At 36.4% G+C, this 25181-nt stretch overlaps 1 protein-coding gene across 1 annotated transcript; it reads right to left on the reverse strand.

Annotated features, from left to right (window-relative positions):
* Positions 1 to 2244: 2244 nt before the first annotated feature.
* Positions 2245 to 25181, reverse strand: EIF3E (eukaryotic translation initiation factor 3 subunit E). The gene is made up of 13 exons (XM_077782439.2): positions 25074 to 25181; positions 23279 to 23393; positions 20196 to 20313; positions 17139 to 17181; positions 16582 to 16686; positions 14499 to 14624; positions 12985 to 13109; positions 12140 to 12266; positions 10114 to 10215; positions 9361 to 9470; positions 4048 to 4150; positions 3467 to 3601; positions 2245 to 2412 (listed from the first exon to the last, which is right to left on the reverse strand). The coding sequence occupies exons 1-13, from the start codon at positions 25161 to 25163 to the stop codon at positions 2374 to 2376; spliced, it is 1338 nt and encodes a 445-aa protein (XP_077638565.1). The 5' UTR covers positions 25164 to 25181; the 3' UTR covers positions 2245 to 2373.

Raw genomic sequence — 25181 nt, forward strand, 5'->3', positions numbered from 1 at the left:
CTTTTATATCCACAAGTTGAATAAACTTCACCCTTTGAGCTTCCTAAGAAGGACCAAATAAATAATGATTGCTTCTTTATTGAATGTAAAGGTCTTAGAAGTCTTGGGGTTTGTAAACTGGACTAAAATCATTAATGGGGGACCCTCTGACACATACAGCATATCACAGTGGTGCAAGAATTAAAAGGGTAGAGATGACAAAGATATTTTGTTGTTCAGCTTTTATAGAAGGTACTGTTATAATTTTAAATGGAAGTTTTACTTTAAGGCTTTCACATTTCCAGAACATTCTCAAGCCTAAAAATTTCATGGAACTGCCATGTCACGAAGCTACCAAGCATTTCAGTAGTGTTACAACCTGCATGTACCTTTTCTGTGCCTACAAAGCTGGTATGTGAAAGGTCCAAAACACAGCAAACAGAAAGTTATGATAACACAGCATCTCACTCCTGGGATGAGATTATTTTAAATCTGTACTTTTAAGTAAATTCTTCCACTCAAAGGAAAAGCAGCATATGGGCCCTTTCCCTGCTGTTTACAAAGAAACATTCCTACTTTATCTCATTTAAAAATTATTTAATTATTACACAACTGCACGTCTATGATCGTGTTCACAGGGAACAGGGCTATTACACAATCTGGATTGTTCTAAAGTGACTGCTTTGAGCCTGTAACAATATAGAGTGAATCTACAGATTGCAATTTAATCCATCCCTTGACAGAAAACTTGGGGAATAAGGAACTTGGCATAGAGCAATGTTCAGCCTTAGGAAACTGCTCTCTAAAAGCAAATTGTTAACTTCAGCTGTGTTTCAGAACCCTTCATCCCCATCCTAGGAACCAATGTTATACATTAAGTGAATCCTTGTTCTACAGAATAGCTTTCTTGAACCATGGTTACAGACCAGCAGCAATCTACTTTTAACTGCTTATTGCTACAACCTCTTAAATTCCAGTTGCTCAGCTAAGGAAGGGACCTTTGAAGGCCAGATTTCAACTCTGCCCTCAAAGCAGGTTTAGGTCCATCAGTGTGCTGAGGTCCTTAGTAAATCCAAATTTATGTGTGACTGCTACTAGTCCCTGATGATCTTCCAGGTAATAAAGCTAAAAATACTGTTATTCCCACTTAAATCTAACTGGAATTTTCCCATGTTTTAATTTGTGTCCATTGCCATTGATCCTGTCTCCATACAGCTTGAAGACTTGTCTTATTGTGAATCTACTGAGAAATACAACAGTACAAACTGGTCTTAGCCTTAAGGCTGCACATCACTAAACTGCTTCTCCTTTTCCAGACATGTAATTCCAGAGAGTAAGCAGGAGTTTTGGCAAGCTGAAACAACTTTACACACATATATGAATCCCAGAACTTAAGGAGCTAAGAGGGAAACAGGCAGTTGGAACAAGCTGAAGGTGAGTCACTGGCATTTCCCTCAACCTTAAACACAAAACTGTATGCAGAGAGAATGCCTCTTCCTTTCCAACATCCACACTCACCTCAGTGATCAGTCACTGTACTTCCCAGAACTCAGAAAAAGGATCTGTCATTTTCTATTAAAGACACTGAGGTGTATTCTGCAGTGCAAAGGTGCTAAGGACATCAAGGCAAGTGTGAAATAGTAGATGAAAACCCCAGAAACTTACAAACCCCCTCCAAAATCCAACAGTCTGAACAAGAGTTTTCTTGTGTTTGCATTATTCTTCTTAAGAACTTCAAGTTTCAGAATGAAAGTTTTAAATCATATGCAGCTCACCTGTCAGGCATTTTGTAATCCTGCCTCCCAACCAAAAATACTCCAACAACACAGGGCAAGATTTAAAATGTGATTTCAAATAAAAATTCTGAAGCATGAACACAAGAAGTCTACTCAAATTATTCTACACATAGGTTTCACAGAATATACTGGCTACAAGTGCCTTTGCTCTCCCATGCTTCTCCTGTAACAGACAAAAACATGGAAGCACAGATGATTCTGGCTTGACCATAAGTTCAAATATGATCTATTTGTTTGTTCCACACGTTAATTTTCTTAACATGCAACATTTACAATAGGTAATAAAAATCTATAAATCCCCGCTTCCAAACTCAGACAGTCCTGAAAGCAAAAGCACCCTTTGGTACAAACAGACCTAGTACAACTGGCATCCTAAATTTTGCAAAATGTGATCAAAAATGTTGTAGAATACCATGATGTTTAGAAGTCCTTATAAAACATAAGAATCTATTTAAATCAAACACACAAAGACTGATAAAAGTAGCCAATTTTATTCCAATAACATAAGCTCTAACACAATTACTTTTCTCAAAAAGGTTACATATTTATGTGGTTTTTTTAGTCAAATAAACAGATTTGTTCCCACTGTAGAAGTGTTTCAATAGAATCCAGAGTCTTGAGTAGCCCAGTTGGGTGCCTAAAAAATGAATAAAGATTAGAAGAAATTACTGTATTACCTAATACTTACTGAAATCTATAATACATTAATATAAACAGTGGGAATGTTGTTAAGAATGAAGGATACCCTGTAAGATTAAAGCCAAGTGTTGATATACCAGATACACACACTGTAATTGAGATGTACAGCTGAGCCCCCCAAGCTAGTAGCTTCAAAAAGGAGAAGTTCTAGAAGATCCCACTATACATACAGGATTAATTTTTCAGCTATATTTTTAAAAGAAAGTAATGACACAAGTTTCATACAACTTCCCATTAACAGAATAAACTAGTGCACCACTTCCTGTCCAATTTCCACCAGTATTTCAGCCAAGCACTGAGGAAGTGCAATAAAACTTTTAATGTTTAAAGTCTTTTACTGTGTGGTTTGTTCTGAATTTTTTGTTTGTTTTAAAGATGTATAGTTGGACCTTAGAGCCATCCCATTATGGGATTGTTCTCCCTCACAGAGCTTCCTATATTGTAAGGTGGAGGAAAGAAAAACCAGATCTTACCAATTTTCTCATTTTCAGTAATTCTACTTAAACCTTTCAATGACTTAACTACATTTTCTAGAATTTCACTTAACAGGTTTAACAGTTAGGGTTTTGCTCAATTCCTCCTCCATGTTCCAAACTTAAGCACAATTCATTCTCCTTTCAATACCACATATGCAACTACAAAACTTTTGAATACAATTCACTTGGAAAAAGCATTGTAACTACTTTCGTAAGTGTCAAACTTCAAAATCTGCTCTTTCCTGGTGGTGAAGGAGACCATTTAAAAGAAGCAGAGCAGCAAATGACAGAAACAGTTATGCAAGAGAATAAAATCTAATGGTGAAGAGAAAGGCTAAAAGAAAGCAAGAACCACTGTCTAATTCTCCTCATGACAAAGTCTTTTCCAAAGTATTTCTTAGTATTAGAACTAGGAGTAGGCACATCTGGTGAAATAAGGCATAGGTTAGCATTATACTTAAATTTATCTCTTAAAAAAGACAGCAAGAACTCAGAAAAAAAAAAACTTATACTGACCTCAGATCTACCACTCTGATTCAGTTTCTTCTCAATGTTCATAGCCAACATTTGACTACGAAAAGACAGGCTTTTGGTCTTTTCAATTACTTGCTGATAAGGTGAGACTGCATTGTTGCCCATGACTACATGGCCCTAAAACCCAGCAAAGACAGAAAAAATTTAACAACTCTCAGCATGCAAGGATCTTTAATGTTGCTTTCAGAACTTTCACAGATCTTACAGACAAGTACAAAACACAATAAATGAAATCTACATTTTATCCAGGAACAGGAAGTTTCATTTCTATTGTTTTTCTTTGCCCATGAAGTAAAAGGAATTTGATGAAAAACTCAACAAATTCACTTGGATCCATCTGGCTTTAAAATGAAAGAGCAGGTTTAGATTAGATTACTATGAGGGTGGAACAGGTTGTCCAGGAAAACTGTGGGTGCTCCACCCTTAGAAGTGCTCAAGGCCAGGCTGAATGAGGCTCTGAGTAACCTGGTATAGTGGGAGGTATCCCTGCAGGGGGGTCGTAACTAGACAGTCTTTAAGGTCCTTCAACAAAAACCATTCCACAATTTTATGTACAGTCTTACCAGCTTTGAATCCAGTTTGGCATCCAACCGTGCATTTCGGATTAGATTGACAATCCATCTTTCCGCTTCTTCGGGAGTCATATTCAGTTTATCTGCCAACATACTAAAAGAAAACCAGCTTATTAAATGGCAAAAAAAAAATTCTCTCTGATATTGGTAAACATAAAGAGGGACTATGGAATACAAGTCAAACCAATACAAAATACGGCACAGTCCAGGATTCAATAAGTACTGCATAGCTGGGACACTTTGACTGAAATGACTTTTAAAATTATATACATGCTCTCCTGCACATCTCCCACCCCCATTGCAAATAAGAAATACATCTCCTGAAGTTCATACTTACTCATTCTGAACTACACCATATTGCCTTTAAATCTTGACCTGCACAATTTTCTTATGTTCCTATTAAACCTTGTCTACACAAATGTTCTTGGAAATATTGTCATTTAAGTAATTTGACTATTAACATAAGACCACCACCCCTATAAATTAAAAAAAAAAAAAAAATCAACCAAACTGTTTTTTTTCTTACTTAAATTCAATTAGCAGTCAAGAAAGTATAGATTAACTAGTCCAAAAAAAAAAAAGTTTAGCAAGAAAGCTTCACTCCAAAGTTCAGGAACAAGACCCATTAGACAGAGCTTGGTATAGAAGATATGACAGATACACTGTGTTAAACTTGCAACTTCAAGGAAGGAAGGTGGGCGAGAAAGAGAAAGGAAAACTCTTAATGAAAAAAGCACTCTTGTCCAGGAATAATTCCTCCTAATGGTGCTTCCTGTGGCTTTCCAGCTAACTCCTTTAGCTGCCTGCTGGCAGTTGGCTCATACAGGGCATTAGTAACGCTCATTCTTCCATCAGCTGGCAGACTAAGGAAACAAACATGAGGTAAGGGCTACAGACATGACTAAAAAGGCAGCTGGCTACACTGAGTTGCACAAGAGGTCAGTTTCTCACCATTTTACAAAATCTTGCCTAAACAGCTTTTTCTTCACCTGAAAAAGTGATTTTCTTCTTGATGATTATTTGCCTCAAGTACATACTTTATAAACTATCAATTGTTAGGTCATCTACCTGACTGGACTTCTACATACACTTCTTTATACAGTTGTCTCTCCTATATGGTCTTGATCTCTTACCTTTCTCCCAACTATAAAAGCAAATTCCATTTTTTTCCACAGATAAACATCGAGTAGAAAAAAAAAATAGGTAACTTAAAATACTAAATTTACACTGACTCAAGCAAAATAAGATAACAAATGGGTAACAAGTGTTTGAATTTGGCAAAGTAAGGGGAAGTAAAACCCAACCCCAACTGCTACTGTTGCAGCAGACCTTTTAATCTGAGTTTGAATGAGCAACTGTAAAGACAGAAGAGAGCAGAAGACATTATGGATGGAAATTTTTGTGGAATTATCAGTCACCAGGACAGAACATGAGATACTTTAAACACAAAAAAAGTACAATCATTTTATTACCCCCAATCAGTGATGTTAAGCATTTGACTTGAAACTAAAGAAATTTTAAACTCAAAGTTCATAGGGGTGGGTACAATTCTCACATTTCTCTTTTAGAAACCTTAGTACGATTTAGATAAAGTAAATTCCCTTCCACAAGAAAGGCCACTGCAACTACAGTGGGGATTAAGCAATCTTTGGGATTACAGTGTGGAACCTCAGTTCCTGGAGATAGGAGGATTTACTTGCGAATTCCGGGCTAAGCAGCATAATGGAATAATGCCGTGGGACCTGCTCAGAGCTGGAATTGGGCTCACAGGATTAAACCAGATGATTTCCAATCTACACCACCTACACTTTCCTTTTTCCCTAACAAAGTCCTCGTGAAATTTGAGGGGAAGAGGGCACAGATTTCTAGAGAATCATTCCAAGCCAGAAACTATGAAGTATTTCGCATTCATTACTAGCAAATGATTCTACCGTGTCCTATTACATCTACAGTTTACTACTAGCTCCGCTGCTTCAGAAGTGCTTTTTTTCAAATAAAATGTGTTTTTTGAACAAACATACAGTATATATGTAGCAACACAAACATACAGTATATATGTAGCAACACAACAGAAGTAACACTACACAAGTATTATTTTCCTGAACATGTATCTGGAAAACTTAAAAATCACAGAATGAAAATGACAGTGTAAAAAGGATGTAAAATCTGTTTTATCTCACCTGGTAGCTTTGAGACTTACATAGATTTTATATTTTAGTATAAAATAACTGACATTAGCAGGTAGCAACTATCTTTTAGTGAACAAAGAATAAATCTATTAAAAAACCTAGAACTTTAACGCATCTTTGACACAATAGACAACCTTCCTCCAGCACTTGTGGCAATTGGATTCCCTTTTAGAGCCTCCTTGCTGCCTACACTGAAGCAGCCAGGACCACCTAAACTGCATGGATGTATAACATAGAGGTATCTTCCTGGTAAAGTAACACACATGGCCAAAAAATTATCCTCTATCCTTCCAGAGCAAATACATGGAATATCTATCCTGATTACAATTCTGTAACAAACATCACCATTCTCCTACCACAGTCAGAACATGTATTTAAAACTCTCAAGATATAAAATACAGCTTCGCCTCATACAAGTTTGACAGCTGAAGTAATAGTGACACATTTAGATTGACAAATACATATTAACACCATAACTATTAAAGAAAGGATGGAACAGAAGTTGTATTATAGGTTACCACTGTTTATAAAGGTTCCTGATATAATTCAATTAAAAATAAGTCAATTATAATGAAATACTATTAAAATTTAAAGAATGGTCTACCATTTCACGTTACAGTCAATTTCAAATGGCAATTTCACCAAAACAGTGGCAAAAGTAATTTCGGAAATCATTTCTGCCCTCCAGTTTTATAAGGAAATCCACTTATTTGGGTCATGCTAGGGCTTGTGTTATTTAAGTTTTCATTTACTTAAATTTCATTTCATTTAGTGAATTCCCCACATGCTCATATATAACAAGCCCACCTTATATAACAAGCCCATCTTATATAAAGTTTTCTTGTATGTGCAGTACAAAAGAAGAAAGAAGCATATTCAGCTCTCCAATTAAATACAGGCATATCAAACCAACTAAAACAGAATTAGCTTCATCTGTTACTCAATTACCGGCCAATTCCTTCAAAAGTGATTCTGAAATACACCAAAAAATACACACCTAATTTAATCAGCCCAAATATAATGGTTGTTACAGCTTGCAAAGAAATTTAAGGCTGATATCCATAATTGAAAAGACAATGACCTACTGAGAACCACCTCATTATTGACAATTGTCTCCATGTGCAATTAACTTAGGGGTGCATGGTAGAAATATCCATGTCACTCTGAGGTAATATCTCAAGTCCAAATCTATCACTTGACTCAGAACACACTATAATGCTTATAAAGAAAGGACACTGCTACCTATATTTAGGAATCACTCATACATAACAAGGACAGCCAACTACAGTATTTTTTATCATATCTAAAGTTGAAGTATCACACGCAGCATATTAAGTAATAAACACTAAATAAATGGCAATTACCTGCCACAAAATTTGATAAAGCTTGTTATTTTTGCCATAATGAATCATGGGTATGTTGCCCACAGTTTATCAATATCTTTTGATACAAGACTTGAAAAATTTTTAATGCAGTCTTTGCTCATTGACTGGAGCAAAGATGAGACTTCTTAGAAAGATATCTAGTCTCTAGAGGAGACTACGAGGTAAGAGGAGACTTCTTAGAAAGACATTTAGTCTCTAGTTAAAAAAGCTTAAACATCTATTTTCATTGAAAACTTGTGCTTGAATATGTGCAATATTCACACCACGAAAAAGAATTTGTAAGAAAGAACAAGACATTATTGGGCTTTATATTCCCCAGAAACTCATCCTTAATAGCACTAGACGTATGGTTTTTTTTTTCCAAATACTTATTCAAACCCCCTTTATGCCTAAGCATGCAGTATTCTGCTTAAAGTCATTTTAGACAAAGCATTAGCCTTCTTAAACAAATATTAAGTATAGAAAAGCTCTGCTCACAGCATGTAGTTCCATTTCCTATTAGGACTATATGTTTAAGTCCAACACACCACAGCCGACTAAAATGCTCAAATTCACTGTATGCCTTTCACATCAAAGCCACTATTTTTAGCTGATATAAAGGATAAAAATTTCCTAAAGGCAATGAAGACAAATATAAGCAAGTAAGAATCAGTCCTTTTTCCAACTACACCTATCCATAAAAAAAGCAATCCTTCCAAGAAGTTTGCAATATTAAGGCATTTTTCTTTCAAAGCCTTTCCTTTGAAATCGGGCAGTGTTAAATCCTTTCCTCAGAGGATTAGATGCACACATTTGCTCTGGATACAAGCTAGTAACAAGACTCCATTGAACTTGACCGATTCAACAACCTTCATTTCTCCTGTCTCAAGGATCTCTACACTGCACTCTATCAATGATTTTTTTACAGAATTTTACAGAATTCAGTGTTTTTCACTTCACTTTTTCCTTTTTAATTTAAGCATGTAGAAATATGGGAAATGTGGGCAAAGGCCATGTGGAAAGAGATCTCAAGCATACATAGTATCTTCCCATTCATTTTGTTTTTTGGGTTTTTTTTTTAAATATATATATCAGAGGCATCAGGGCTGATCCATTTGAAAAGCCTGCATTTATAAAATAAATCTGAATAAACAGACATAATTGCTAATAACAATAACAATTCTTACAGCTGAATCACTTCACATCACAGGGAATAAAATCCACTGTTTTCTAGTTAATTAATGAAAAAGGCCATGTGATTTAATACATTTCAAAGAACATACCTATGAGACAGACATGGGTACCTGTATCTACCAAATAAAAATAAATTTAAACAATTATTGTATTCAGTTTGTATTTACTTAATATTAACACTCTACCTCAACATGTGGAATTGAGGCCCAAATGAGGTACTGTCATCAGGACTTTGGTGACAGTGGGTGTGAAAATTTGCATTAAATCCAGCAGAGATCTCACTTAAAACCATAGTGGTTTTAGCTTGAAAGTACTGCTTTTCTGGGGGAGGCTAGGGGTGATGGAGAGATTGGTTTGAAGTTAAATAGAATAATTAAACTCTGAAATATAATTCAAGTACATCACATCAGAGTTCTAGAACTAGAAAGAATACTAGGCAAATGAGATGTCAGTGAGGATTTTCCTTGACAACTGAATGCTTCTTGAAGTTTGCATTGTTTGTAAAACTGCCTCCCATGACTGATTTTCTGAATTGAGGAATGAAAACATTCTCTTACCCAATGCTGATGCACTGATGGATGCGACAGAAAGTCTCAAATATAAAGAGACGGGCATTCTCAATGAAGTCCTCAAGGCACGCTACTAAGAAGAAATCATTCACAAGCACCTGCAAGTGTAAGCAGAAAGGGAACACAAGAGCAAATTTGTGAGTAGAAATTTACTGGTAGACACTGCCAATACCTAAGAGCAGCCCACAGTATACCTTCAAACAGTATTGCTATGTTCAAAGAAGTGGCAAAAAAGCAATAGATGAACAATATTTTTCATTGTTTCATTGCTCAGCATCTTACTAAATTTAAATTGCATGCTAACATGATCACTGAGGTCTGACTCAAGAAGAAAGCAAGGCTGTAACTCTACTGAAGGTCAAACTCTACTGCTGCCCTAAAATTTGACTCTCCACTCATCTTTCACAACAAAAGGCTAAGCTGAGCTTTTCTTCAAGCATTTTTCAGACTTTAATGGAAAACCTGAAGCTCAGCCAAATGCATGATTACCTATTTGCTTCTTCTTCTAGAACTTTTTAAATATAACATTATTATAACATTAAAGATATCCTTAACAGAAAGTCACGTGTGCTACAAAATGAGTTATCATAAAACCCAACACCACCCAACCATGAACCTAAGTTTATCAGAAAACACTAGCAATGTAATCAAACACCACTTCAAACAAATGAGCAGCTCATCGTGAATTTTAGAGGTCTTTACTTAATGAAAAAGCAGTCTTATAAATATTTTAAGTCTTACTGTTTCACATTCTCTCAGCTTCTTCTGCGCTCCATCAAAATCAAAGTTAACGTACAAGCATTCCACAAATTCTGTGATAGGGTCCCTGTATGTGTAGGACTCCTATCAAAAAAAAAAAAAAAAATAGGAACAACATCAAAAATCGAGACCATGTGGTAGCTCAAGGATTCCTTATAATCTTTAAAAAAAGTCATAGTGGAAACAAGCCCATATATCACCTTAGAAAAAAGCTAAAGTTCCAAATTCCTCCTATAAAAGCTACATAAACATGCCTCCTCCCAATAGTCTGGTAAAAACAACCAGAGATGTAGTTTCACCTTCAGCATTTAATGATGCAATTTTTGGGTTAGGAAACTGTCGAGACTAGAGCAGTCTCTGTAATCAAATCTCCCAATTTCATAAAATAAGACAGAATAGTCTTCCTAAATTCTGATTTCAATAATGACTCCAACAACAAATCCTTCATACTTTAAACAGAATGATTATTGGATTTTCATAGACAACATAGCTAACAAAAATGCTACTTTCTATATACAAGCTACTTCAATTTATTTTGGCATTACAGAAATTACTCAACTTTCTCAAATACCAGGCAGAGACAACACTACATCTATATACAATTGTGTAAATTCAGATGTAACAAACATCCCCTTAAGTGTTTCTAATGCATATTTTAAGACGGCTCAAGTCAGTATGTATCAGTATCTGCTTTACCATATAGTAAAATCAACAGATTAAGGGAATTCCTAAGAGAGATATTTTTCTCTACCCATCAGTTTTCCTTCCCCGAAGAACTGTATTTACAGTCTCATTATTTAGGTTTAAAATTCGGTTTTATACATGTTTTTCACATCAGAATTGCACTTGTTAACCATTATTTGCAGAATGGTCTAAGAATGAGCATCTCTCAAACTGCTTACTTATCAGTTCAATACTTGCAAAGACGTTGCAAGTACAATCTTTTACTGCTACTGAAGCAGCACCACAACTTATTTCAGATCTCTAAAACCTCTATCACATGATCATTTAATATCTTGAATCATACAGAGTAGAGAGTACTAAGAAATCTGATAGGCAATTTCAAAACCAAGGCCCAAGTTGGCATTTTCAAAAGGAGTACCCTAATGGTGTGCATTATTACACCAAATCACAAAGTTATAACATGTTACTTACTTCAAGTATTAGAAATTCATATTATATAAAAGCTCAGTGTTACAATCAAATTTTAGATAAAAGCTGAGTCATAACACCACTGATTTATTGCTTATGCTACCTTTTGTGAACACTAATGCTTAAAAATAGATTAAGTTGTAGTTAAAATGTGATCTTCTCATTGTCTGTTCTTTGCACAGGTAGTTTCCCAAATGCCTGAAGTGATTAAAATTGATTGCTAGCCTATAATAATGGTACTGTCACATTTATATACATACACACACAGATGTAATGTTACTCACAACACTATCAAATGTTGGAAGCGTATTGGTTTGTATACAAGTGGCTTGCTGATTTCAGGTAAAAATCTGGGCCATAACCCCCACTTGACTGCTACCAAGCAACTCTTCTATTGCTCTTCTCTGTATCTCCATGCTGATGTGACTGTGACAACAGAACCACTTCCAAGAGAATGCACGTGAATTTAAATCTACACACACAATTCATTGGTCTTGAAATATAAGAAAGGACCCTTATATATACAAAAATTCACTGTACAGATAGCTGAAAAAGAAGAATCAGATCCAAAGCCATTTCACATCTCACTGAATTTTCAGCATTTAATATATAAAGAAGTGTGTGCATACTCTACGGCGTATATGTGTACATACACTGCTAATGTACATGAAAGGAGAAAAAAAATTACTTCATCCTCCCACTGACTGATATGCATTTTATTTCAGTAAAAACTTTCACTGACAAAAAACAAGTATCAAAATACCTCACATCCTAACCCAGATATATTACTAGAAGAACGTTATAATGAAGTCTCCTTAAAAAGAAGGCAAAAAGTATCAGATACTGCAATCCTTACCTGCTGAATAACCTTGACTAGATCTTTCAGCACTTGTCTACGTTTACGAACATCCTTATTTGTTATGACTGCAGTAGTCAAATACCTGAGGATATGTGGGCACATTGTCTGAATTGCATTGAGATATCTAGAAAGAAAAAACATAGGTAAGATTCAGAACTCAAAGGTATACTGAAGTTTGCTGATGACACTAAAATTGGAGGAGCTGTTAACTCCTCAAAGGCAGAGAGGCCCGGCAGAGAGATCCTGACAAAGAAGTCAAGAGGGGCAGACAATCACCAACTGTATTAAGTACAACAAGGGCAAATGTCAGATTCTGCATCTGGAACTGAGCAACACTGGATCTATGTACAGACTCGGGAATCAGAGGCTGGGGTGCAGAAAGGGATCTCGGGGTCCTGGTCAACAGAAAGCTGAATGTGAGCCACATGTCCTGGCAGGCAGGAAGGCCAACTGTGTCTTGGACATCAGGCACAGAATCACCAGCTGGGCAAGGCAGGGGACTGTCCTGTTCTGCACTGGGTGCACCAGTGCCTCACCTTGGTACTGGGTGCAGTTTTGGGTGCCACAACATAAGAAAGGTATCAAGCTATCAGAGTGCATCCAAAGTACAACAACAAAGACTGCTAGATCTACATATAAGGCAATCCTCTCACAAACAGATAGAGTGTTTCAATTTTCATTTTTAGTCTGGGATTTCCCAAGAATCTTTTAAAATAGATTTCTACAATCAGAATAGAACAATACCATCACCCTGCAGCCCTAAACTCAGCAAGCTTGCATATTTATCATTTGCCTTCAATTTGATTTAAAGACCCTCCCCCCGGGATGATAAAACAACTTACTGTGGCTGATAGAGAAAAAGGTCAATGATGTTATCTCTCCCTTTAGGATGATTAAAAAACACGAACAAAGACCAGTGAATGAGCCATGTTCTTTGCTGAAGTGACTGCAGTGGAGAGCTGACAGACTAAGAGAAAAATGTAACATTGGTTCAAGTCAAACACAACACAAAGTTTACTTGAATACTAATCCATGGAAACCTGTAATTGCCCAAAATTTTGTGATTTCGCATCACCTCTTTTTAACTGTCATCACTGTCAGGCTGAGTTTGACCTCCAGCCTTTTTGTCATCTCAATGATAAATCTACTGAAAGTTATAAGCAAGATAAATTTTTTAATATAATATTCCAAACTGTTTCCTGAAATTTGCATTTATGGTAAGAGCAGAGATTTTAGCTCTCCAAGACCACCATACCGACCTAAGTTACTTCCCTTCTTAATTCTGAATTACTTGGCTTTTTCACCTTTTCTGTTTTACTTCCTTTCTAAATTCACACAAGACCTTTTCTTTTGCCATAGACCCTCAGATAATGAAACTCTATAATCATCTTTAGCCAAAAAAAGTCATTATTTAAACCTGCTGATAATGGACAAACAAGGGTTCAGCTCCAAGTACCCATATTAGCTCCAAATTTCAACAGCACTTCAAACAAACTGCAAAACAACAATTGAGGATGAACTGACGTGGAAAGTAATTCTCCGTCTGAAGAGCATGACAACAAACTGCTCTGATTCAATCCTAAAAAAACCTTGAGAGTTTAATAAACAAGTCAAATAGTCTATTATAACCATACAGAATCATAAAGAAAACAAAATTACAGAAGAAAATTTGTTAACACTAAATATCTGCCACATAGACAAAGAACAACTGGGGGACAGAAAAAAACCTATTTGCTCAAGACTCTGGTTCAGGAGAGAGAACATATTTCATCTCTCTGATATGGCCACTGAAGCTCCACAAGCAAAGAGGAGAGGTCCCTAATCTAATCAGTTGCTCTGAATTATTACTGCAGCCCCACTCTTCCCTTTAAGTTCTTGGTACTCATCTGAACTCAGGAGAGTTTTGTTAAAACAGCTGAATTAGCTGAAAATTGTTTCCAAATACAAGCTGATTGCAATTTCTGTCATAAAGCACTGTCTACATCAGATAATATGGTTTATTCACATGCATGCTATTCTTTCCAGAAAATGAATAGTACAAGTATCTGAAATTTAAACAGCAGTTTCACGCAGTGATACCTTGCCCTCAAACACATGCTTAAGATTTTTTTGTTTATTGGAAATATATTTGAAAATGTAGATGAGAACCTAAAGTGTTAAGAGGCCAGCAATTTGAAAATGAATATTTCATTATTTCTTCACAAGTATCCTTTGACTCTCCCACTGCCAATAAGAAAGTATCAAGTGAAAAGGTGGTAACCTACTCCTAAACAGAACTGCAAGTGATTTATAATAAAACTTGAGTACTAGCACCTCTAACCTCTCACCTTGCTAAGATGTCCAAGATTTTACTTACATTATTATCTATTGTCTCCTTTAGTCTTGTGAGATCTTCCATGGCTGCATCCCAATTCTGCATCAGGATTTCAGATGCCAGTTTTCCCCAAAGAGAACTCAAAGCATTTCTGTCTGTTGCTGGAACCTACATTCAACAACAGCAACAAAGTGACACTCTTAGTATTATGTTAAAAATTATTTACTTTTAAAATTACAAATGGTGTTTTCTGGCAGTAATTTTCATTTACAAGATATCAATTTTGTGTAGTCCTAACTTTCCAAATTAAATTTGGGTTTTTTTTCAGAAAAACAGTTTAGACACAGAAAAAAAAAAAAACAGCAGTAAAATTTCTTAGAGAAACAGAAGAAATCCTGTCAAAGAAAGACAAAGATCCATGCTGCTACAGTTTAAGTTAAAAAATATCTAAAATGGCTGAGCACCAGATGACATGCTGGTTCCAAATTTATTTTGGGTTTTTTTGTTCCACCATAAAAAAATGCTTCTAAACTACTAAAACAAGGTTATTACAAGGCAGGTTCCTAAAGAACTCGTAATAGTAGGTAACCACCTTCAAAAAGCTAGCATTTCAAACTCTTCCTGCTAATGCCTTGCCCAGAAGTGTACTTGTTACAGCAATGTCCAGTGGAACTGCAACTTGGCAGCACTGAACCTGCTTCCTGGAAGGGTAGTCCTAAAGTCAAGCTGTGTTAGTTTTACACAGGAATGAGCTGCACTATGCCAATGTCAAATTCTGTTCTCAGATTGGTTACAATAGTTCTCTCACAGACTATGTTTCATCACACAGGGCTTTTAAACAAATCTTCTCCCATCAAAATTAGTAACAGAAGTTTTATACTAAGCTATTATCAACACAAAATCAATAGTTCAATTTTTGAGGTAACTGAACACACAAGAACATATGTTTTTCTGGGCTATGCCCAGAAAAAAAGTAATGAAGAATTAAGGACAGTTGTCCACAAACCTACATATGTAACCTTCACTTCCCCTGAAGGCACATCAAAAGAACCTAGAACGCTCAAAGTCAGCTTTAGCATCAAGATTTAGACTAATAATTCAACTCATTCCTACTTTAAGACCTGTTCTGATTAAAGATATATTTTCCAATTTTTCTTCTTTAATTACAGTCAATTACAGAAATTTTTGTAGTTTACTCTAACAGTATTTCAGAGAGTTAAGTTTACTTTACAATGGGAATAGAAACTAGCAACGAAAATGCAGCAAGGTAGAAACAGCATGTTTTCAGCAATCACTGCACAAATCTGTGAGATACTGACTTATGAGCTCTTCCAGGAAATCCAGGTGCCAGTTTAGTATATACTGAGTTGAGAAGGTTCACATGTTATGTGATGGTTCCAAATCACTTACCTAGATATAGCTATTCACAATAACTGCTTTTAGGTTCTGCAGCTGTTCCAGCTACATTATCTGGACTTTAATGCAGTTACCTTAAATTTCTATTTGTTAGTAAAGCAGCACATTTACTGACCACCAACAATAAATTTACTGTGCTGAGATTCTTACAAGACATCAAATCTTTATTCTCAAACTTCACTCCCACCAGTAACAAAATTATATAAATTACAAGATGAAAAGAGCTGCTTCAGAGATGATGGATCTGGTTCTACTTTTATCATCTGAGCTGTCTACATTTCATTTGGAGATGACTTATACTCTTAAATCCATCACAGAATTCAAGAGAGGACAGATGACAGTTCAGATAAGAAGCTGGCAGTTCACCATTACCAGCAATTACATTCAACCTACCTGAAAGCTTTTCACTGCTGTTGACTACATCTGTGCACAAAATCAAGTATTCTTAAAAACAAGTATTCACTTAATTGTATCAAATAATTAAATGCTACAAGATATACTTGAAAATAATGGAATTGCTGAACCATAGTAATGATTATTAACCATTACTGTAAACTTTGGCACACAGCAATTGCCTCAAAAAGCTATAAAGTATTGGATGCTAAGAAGGAATATAGACAATTTACTGGTTTAAGTATTTTCTTGAAAATTATACCAAATAAACAAACAAAAAACCTAAACCCAAAACCAATAACCAATCAAAACTTACCAGAACTCTAAAGAAGTAGAGATATTCTGCAGCTCCTGAGTAGTTACCACATTCATACTGGAATTTTGCATACCTGTAGAGTGTATCTAGGTACTCCTGCCTAAACTGAAAAGGAATACAATAAAAGCTTTTTTTTTTTTCCTAGGAAAAAAACCACAGTCACAAGCTGACTTTAATAGTGGAGTAAGATTTGAAATCTGTAGCTTTTCAAAAGACATTGAACATAAGAAGCAACAACAGAAAACTATTATATTCTCAATCATGGAATGGAAGTTTAGACCAATACCGGAGAAAGGTGAAATCTTGCATTTCAAAGTAAAGCACACCTAAGTTACACAGGTGCAGCCAGCATTAAGTCTCAGGGTTTTTTTTGTTTGTTTGTATAAAAATTAAAAGTTCAAGGGCTTAAATATGTTAGTATTAGGAATTCTACCTATTAGCTACATTGACAAGGGACAGAGTAAAATGCTAGGCCACACGTGGTCAAAACGCTGTCAGTTGTGAGGGAGGTTGGGTGGACATACTTAGAACTGAATTCCAGCAGCTACAACACTTACCCCGTGCTTCTCAGCTAAATAGTCAAACAGCATCCGACCATCTCTATAATAAAAGGATAGAAAGCTCTGTTTTTACAAAATAAATTGATAGCCACCATGCAACACTACACAATGCAACACAATTTTAAAGGTAAAATACAAAAAACTGAGCACAAATTTAAAGTAGAATTCTTCCACTTATTCAAAAGCAGCTGCAGTCACCTATTACTGTGTCACGTAGTTTCAAACTCATTCTAATTTTAAGTAATGAATGCCACCTGCAATAATAACTACAGTTAAGAAAGTGTAAAGTTTTTTTAAATTCAATAGCATCCTTAGCTTTCAGTATGAAAGTTAAATTTTGAATTTGAGCTCTTCCCACTCTCATGGTCCAATTTCAGAGCGTTACTCTAGACAACCTTGATTTTAACTGGAGATGGGAAAAAATGGCAAAGACTAAAGTAAACAGAAGTAGGAAGGAAACTTATCCTACTGTTAGCACTGAGAGTGGGTCACAAGAATATCTCTACTACAGTGAATATGTGGAGAACACAGAACCATAAAACATAATCATACTATTAAATTCTAAATATCTATGATCATGTGATCACATCTCTGAAGACTGTTATTTATTTAACATTAAGACTAAAAGAACAAGCAGTATCACCTAGATCAAAGTTTAAGCTTCCAGGAGGGAAGCTGTAAATTCCCTGAGACAAAGATACTTTAAAAATTATATGCAAGGGAATATTTTCCCATTTACTCTGAAATCAACTGACTGAAAAGATGTGAGTTTGTCAACATCTTCCAACAGTTGCTTAGAGAAGTTAAATGTTTTGGCTTATTCTTAAAAGAACTTCTGCCTGCTACTCATTATCTCCCTGAGGTGGATATTCCAAACAGTGTCATCATGGATCAAAAGTCACAATTTAAACTCCCAATAATATGCAGCTATCTGAATGTGATACAGACCCAAAATCACCAGCAGAAATTACCAAAAGAATCAAAACTTGTTTCTATTATCTACAGCACACTACTCAGGTCTAGACAGATGGGATATATTTCAGCCCAATTCTACATATCACTATCTAATCCAAATAATCTGGATTAAAACTATCCCTGAGCCAATAAACCAAAACTAGAACTTCTGAGCTGTGAAGCTTCCACATGTTTTACGAACACAAATCACAGACCAGTTCTAAACCAAAACTTGCTGTAGATGAATAGTAGGCCTAATATTCTACTACATTAGGCAAGTCATATTCCATGCATTTATCGACTGTATTTTATCTCTTGCTCCCAAACAAAGCATTTCCAATTTGAAGTACATACGACTGACCATCTTTTGTGAATCAAAATCAAGTAACAGAGCATATTTCCCTCAAAATGCTGGTATTTTAGTAACATTTTTCTAGGGTAATTATTATTTAAAAAACTGGATAAAGGTAAAGCAAGAATTTGATAAGACCTCTGTATGCTCAATTAGATTTGAATAGTTATGGAGAAAGACTTTTCTTTAAGACATGCTCAACTGCCACAGTAACTAAGACTTTCAAAGCTATACCAAGAAAAGCAAGTGACTCCTGGCTTTGCATTACCACAAGTTATAAATAATGCAATCCCTTTTTCTTTATGTAATTATCTGACATGAACATCCATTCTGAAATCAGATGCAAAGGCAGCTTAGTTAACAATAGTTTTACAACAGAAATTCAAGTACATTCTGGTGGTATCAGGACAGAAAACAAACTTCTCCTGACACGCTGTAAATCCAGCGGATTTCATGATTCCTACTGACATCTGTTTCATGTGCGCATTGAGACATAATACACTGCACGTCACAATTGCTGCGCTAACCAAAATCTAAATTAATCTACAATCAATTCTGAAAACAATGCAAAGAGTGAACAAAAAACAGAGGCAAGGAAAAAAAAAAAAAGGATGATAACATGTATTTGAAACAGAGTAAATTCTAATCAAGTTCTTCCCCCTTGGGGGACCCAAGGGAGTTTCTTCAGGGAGTTTGTTCACAAAAAAATCCCATATATTCATACAGAATATTTCTGCAGACTAGAAAAAAGATTTTGTACATTCAATACTTTTCTAAGAAATTCCAAAAGTAACTTTACAGCCTTCCTAATGTTACAGTATCAGTGGATGCACACAGCTTGCCAACAATAAACCCAAGTACAATCTTCAAATTCAAGTCAAGCCATAGGTTCTCTATGATACACTACGCTCCATTTTAAAATTTTAGGGCAGGTAAGGCTGAAGAAGAGATCCAATTATTATTCCAGTTTGCTAGACACACAACAGCAGTAACAGTGATTCCTATCTAAAGGAAACAAGGAGGAATTTATGCCAAACAAATACCTGCCCATCTCTCTGCTGAAGGTGCAGTTACTCCTCAGTGACTACAGCTGAATTCTTTCTTACAGAGCCCAGTTCAAGCTTAACCATGGTGAAACCCTGACAGACCTTAGATACAATGTGCAGACAAACTCATTCTACTTTAATTACTCCCATAAGAAAATTTAAAAGAAATTGGATGCATCTTAAAAAGACATGAGCACAACCTTACACCAACAAGTTGGAACAGTTTGGAGATAGCAAGATTAAGTGGGAAAAGCAAAGAACACCATGAAGAAATATGTGCTCCGAGGATGAAAGGATGCTCATCCACCAGGCCTCCCAGACTAATACGACACTCCATAACCTTTTTTGGAAGGCAGAAGAGAAAATATAAACTGTTTCAGCCTGTAGTTTCCCTCAAAAAACCCCAAACAAAATCAAAGCCAACAAAATCATCTGTGATTGGACTGTACTGGATGATGACTGTCATTTGTACCAAGCTGATTCAGGAACATTAAAAACAATAAACCTTTTTTGCACAACAGGGAAAAGCACTGAAAAGAGCAAACTGTGTCCAGCAATTTCACTTACCTGACCACAAGCCCTACTTAAATACTGTATGAAAATAAAAATGTTTTTCTTGCAGTTACTACACAGAAAGCATTCTCAGCAGCAGCACTTGAGAGGTACCAACAAGCCATCCCAACAAATTACGTTAGAAATTACCTAGTGGACTGCATTTGCCTCGTAGTCTCTGGATCCTCAAACATCTTGACAATAGGTTCTGTTTCAGCTTGAAGCTGCTTCAGCTGTGCAACAACAGTTGTTCTTTTCTCACGCAAAGCTGAACACAAACAAAAATACTTTAATATAATGCTTTAAGTTTTTACATGAACCACCCTGTAATTACATGGTGCTGACACTTCAACACATCTTTGCAATTCCTACGTGACCTGTCCTCTCAGTCAAGCTTCAAATCCAGCTGTGTATAACAATTCTGTAACTTAGTAAAAACTTCTAACATTTGGCTCTTTCTCCTGTGTGGAGGCCACCAGAGAGCAGGTACAGCTGGAGCAAAGTCTGTATTACATGAGGTATCTTCAGGCTTCCACTAAGGGAGAAGCAACCTTTAACTAAGTTCACTTAATCCAAATAAACTCGCAAAAAACGAAACAATCCAATGATATACAAAGATAGATTTTCTTCTTACTGATGATCAGGTTCTGAAAGAACATTTAGAGAATACTTAACTAAAAAGGAACAAGAAAAATTTCAAGCAGCTCAACCTGCAAAATTATGATTTTGAACGCTGTGTCCTTAATGGAAACATTAAGCCCTTGATGAAAAACTGTTAGGAAATTCAACTAAGTTTTAGGGTGATTGTTTTGCACAGACCCCAAATTCCTTACCAAGTGACAGCAATGCAATAAAATGAAGACTTAAAATCCAAAAAAGTGTATATATTTAAAAAAAATACACAAAAAATCACCCTGACATTGGCTATGTAAAACACACAGGATCAGAGAAGCCAAGACTAAATCCCAGGAGATAAATGCAGGAAACTCCAAAGGTGAGCCACACACCAGAACACTCAATGCCACAGTAAACAGAGTCAACAGTTCTTTAATGATTTGACTACACAGATATTTGAACGGGACATCCAAGGTGGTTAACACCATAATGGTGACCCAACCTAAATATGAGAACAACTTGCCTGACAGGAAGTGTTTCAGTAAGGAGAAATTACCTCCACCTTTAGTTGACTCTTGAGATTATAAAAGAGGAAGAAGAAACAGATAAAAGAAAAAACATTCAGTTGACTTACTATGAATACAAAAATGTTTTCCTGTGACATCTCCTGGGTGTGTAATTTTAAGTCGATCTCATGGAAGACAAGACAAAAGGAACTCTAATTCATGCAGGGATATTTCCAATTATAACTGTGTAAGTGAACTTAGCTTTGAGTACTTTAAATAGTGAAATCTTAAAAAGGGTAAACTTCTAATGATGCCAGCAGTTCCACGAGTAAGAACCACCAGTCCACACACGCATTCTGATAAGCACTGATACAAGATGATACACATACCAGAAAGATCTCAGGTCTTTGCATAGAAAGCTGTGCAATCGAACACCCCGAACAATGTGTCAAAGAACTAGCTCTGCTTATGTTAACTAAATAAAAGCCACACATCAAACAACAGTAAGTCATTATACAAAAAAAAAAAAAAAAAAAAAAAAAAAAAAAAAACCTGCCAAACTGATGATGTAAAATCTTGAAAGGTAGTTTTTCTTATACTCTTTTCAAACAAGTGTGGAAATTGCTGGTATTTGATGAAGGAAGAGGTCTCCAAGTGAGCAAGTTAATTCAACTTTCTTGCAGCTGTGACCTTATGAAGTTATACCCTAAGGTAATCTGCTTTACTAACTGGCTACAATCAGAATTCTGAAGACATCTGGAGTAGTTATTTTGTGGAAGTCTGCTAAAATTACTATTTCTTGTATTGCTTACTTCTTTAGTATTTTACTCCTTAATTATTACTGATAACAGTAATATTCAACAGTTTAAAAAGGCTGAAGCAGGCAAAGAAAGAGGAATATCTATTCAGCTCTGTGATTTTTGTTATAGCCTTGATACAGCCTGACTTTTTTAATCAGTAGGACTGCTAAGTAACCTAAAGGTAAAGCTATTACCACAAGTGTTTCTTTAGTTACAGAAGTGAAACCCTCTGGTTCTCATTACATGTTAAAGTCCCATGTGTCACAGTACACATGGCTATAACAGTGCTGGCACTCATGCCCATAACAACAGCCACCCAACACTAGCACAGACTTGGCCAAAACATTGACTCCCATGTCCATAAGCCTATCAATTCTCTTCTTCCAGAGAGGTGAGTGGCCATCTCTGCAGCTTCAAGAGCCTGAAAAGAGCAAGACCCAGAGGAAAAATGCAGCAGCACCCAAGTCTCTTATTCCTAAGATGCAGCAAAATAGACTGTAGTCCCAATACCTAAAAAAATATGAGGCATTCACCAACATGGAAAAAAGGTGGAAAAATAGGAAGACAGTGGATATTGGAAGACTAGGTCAGGAAGAAATGAATAAAATGAAACACCCAACCCATTATAAAAAAGAACTGGGAGAAAACTCTTAAAATCAAAACACCCATGAAGAATGGAAATTAGATAAAGGTATATAATCTATTTTCTCCCCATTCCCAAATGTTCCTCAAAATTACAGAAATTTAAGTAGCAAACAGAGTAGTTATCAAAATCACGGATAAGATAGTAAGACATCACCTTCATTATAAGTTTAAATATATTTTGTCCTAGGGAAGCAAGTCTTATATTGCCAAAACTGAGGAAAACACACACTTTCAAAAAAAAATCTCTCTCTCTCAAGACCTAAAAATCAGCCACAGACAGACAAATCAATGGAATTACTTAGACAATGCAACTCTAATCTTAACATACTGGATGCTTTAAAGAAAAAGTCACCAAATCATTGTTCAAGTGTTTGACAGATGAAAAGCTACTGCAACTCCATTAGTTGCAGCACAACACCTCTAAAGTTCTTGAAATTACCAAATCAGCATTGAAATACTTATGAGGTCACTCAAAGGTCAAGTTCCTGACAGACCAACAAAACCAAACTTCCCAGGATTAGGGCATTCTGCTTGTCTCAGTATCTTTTTGATAATGACAAAGTTAAATAGTACCCTAGTTTTTGAATGCAACAAGCAATTACCACTAGTTATTTATTTTTGACAGAAAGGTTGAAAAACAAGATTTACATCTAAATGAGCAGCTTACCATGAGGAATTTCATCGGAATAAAGATTTTTGTACACATCCATAGCAAAATCCACCATGTTGGTATCACTAAGGAGATCCAGTTTTCCTTGGAGCAGCTCTTTTTCATTGTATATCTGAAACAGGCATTATTAACAGAGTCATCTGAATAGTGTTGAGGAGTTTCAATTCATATTATGTATTACTTTGATGGCACAGTTTATGGACTTCTGTACAATTGAATTAAGTAACAAATTTCACTGCTCTATAATTAAGAGTACTTTCCATAAAGCCTCTCTGCATTTACAGTCTTGACAAAATACCAAATATTTCCTGCTATCTACGAAAGCAGGTACTTCAAAAGCTAATTAGAAGTCAAGTAAGTATTACTCGTCTCTTAACAGGAATAGTAATTCCTATTGCAAAATTACATACAAATTTAAAAAATAAAAAAAATCTTTAACCATACCTTTCTTTCAAAGTACTGAATACTTTCCACAAAATAAAATGCTGAACAGTGAGGACTAGTTAAATTATCTAAAGTGAATTTCAGAAAAGATGCACAAGATTAAACTCACAATTTAACTGTAGTGCAGATTAACCTAAAATATGTTGCTAGGTCTATAGCATAAAAACAAATTTAGAGTATGTAATCGAATAGTGTACTTAAAACTTTTCAAATTGTTTTCTAACGTTCATACTCCATAATTTATCAGTGAGCTACAAACTGCTGTTAGATTTTGAAGATGTAGGTGACGGCCAAACCCAGTATATTCCTCAAAAACATATTTGCACAAGAGCTGCATTACAACTCACCACATTGCAGATACAGAATCTGTAGAAGTTTAATTCAGCTATGAACATTGTACTGTTAAAAACTAACACCACAAAATAAACTATTTAATTAACTTCAGCTACCATAAAAATGCCCCCAAGATGACAGACATTAAGCAAACTCCACATGCTAGACCTGACAGCTTCCTAGGTCAAGGTGTCTCAATGCACGAGTGTGGTTCATCAGTTCCTTTCTGAAGGCTAAAAATAAGACCTACTTTAAATTCAAAACTTATATAACTTTATGCATTCTTCTCCCACTTTAAAATAGTTTAGATGGATGAAAGTTTATTCAAAAGTATGTGAAGCACTCGTCTGAGCTATCCCCAGCATAACTAGGTTCCGTGTAACAGTATAACTTAAAAATATACATAAGAAGACCAATAAGGGATAATTCCAGAAGGGACTTATATTTGTTTCCAACATAAATTCGGAATGACATGGGTTTCAAAAGAAAATTAGTATCACTGGCGTAACCCCACAAACCGCAGAGGGACGGCCCGAGCACCAAGAGCCGCGGGGCTATCGAGGGTGTCCCACGCCGTGGGGCTGCGGCTGCAAGGGAGAGCTTTGACTTCTCCTTTCTCCGCATATAGGTGAGGGACAGACACTACACTAAATCCGAGGAAGGAAAAAGCGTAGGAAGTCGGTGCTGCCTCGCAAGCGAGGGGCCGAGGAGCTGCGCGGCGTGATCGAGGAGCGGCTCCCTCAGGCCTCCTGTGGGCTTTGCTCCCTGCTCGTCCTTTCCCGGGCAGCCCCACACGCTTCACCCTCGACTCACGAGGCACAGGAGCCTCGAGCTCCTCCTGCGGAGGCTCCGAACCCCCACGGGCCGCGCCCCGCCCGAGCAGCGCCCGGGCCCGCGGGAGGAAGCCCCGGCCGCGGCGCGCCCCGGCCCGCGGGAAGCACCGGCAGCTGGCAGCACGGCCTGCCACTTTCCCGCTCCCGCAGCCGGCTTCCTCAGCCTCAGGAGAAACACACACCTCCTTGACAGAGAGGAATTCCAGCAGCGGGAAGACCAAGTGCCGGTCCAAGAAGTGCGCGATCCTGGTGGTCAGGTCGTACTCCGCCATCTTGGAGCCGGGAGAGAG

The sequence above is a fragment of the Lonchura striata genome, chromosome 2 (genome assembly GCF_050655825.1).
Source record: "Lonchura striata isolate lonStrDom1 chromosome 2, ASM5065582v1, whole genome shotgun sequence".
In the NCBI taxonomy this organism is placed as follows: Eukaryota; Metazoa; Chordata; class Aves; order Passeriformes; family Estrildidae; genus Lonchura; species Lonchura striata.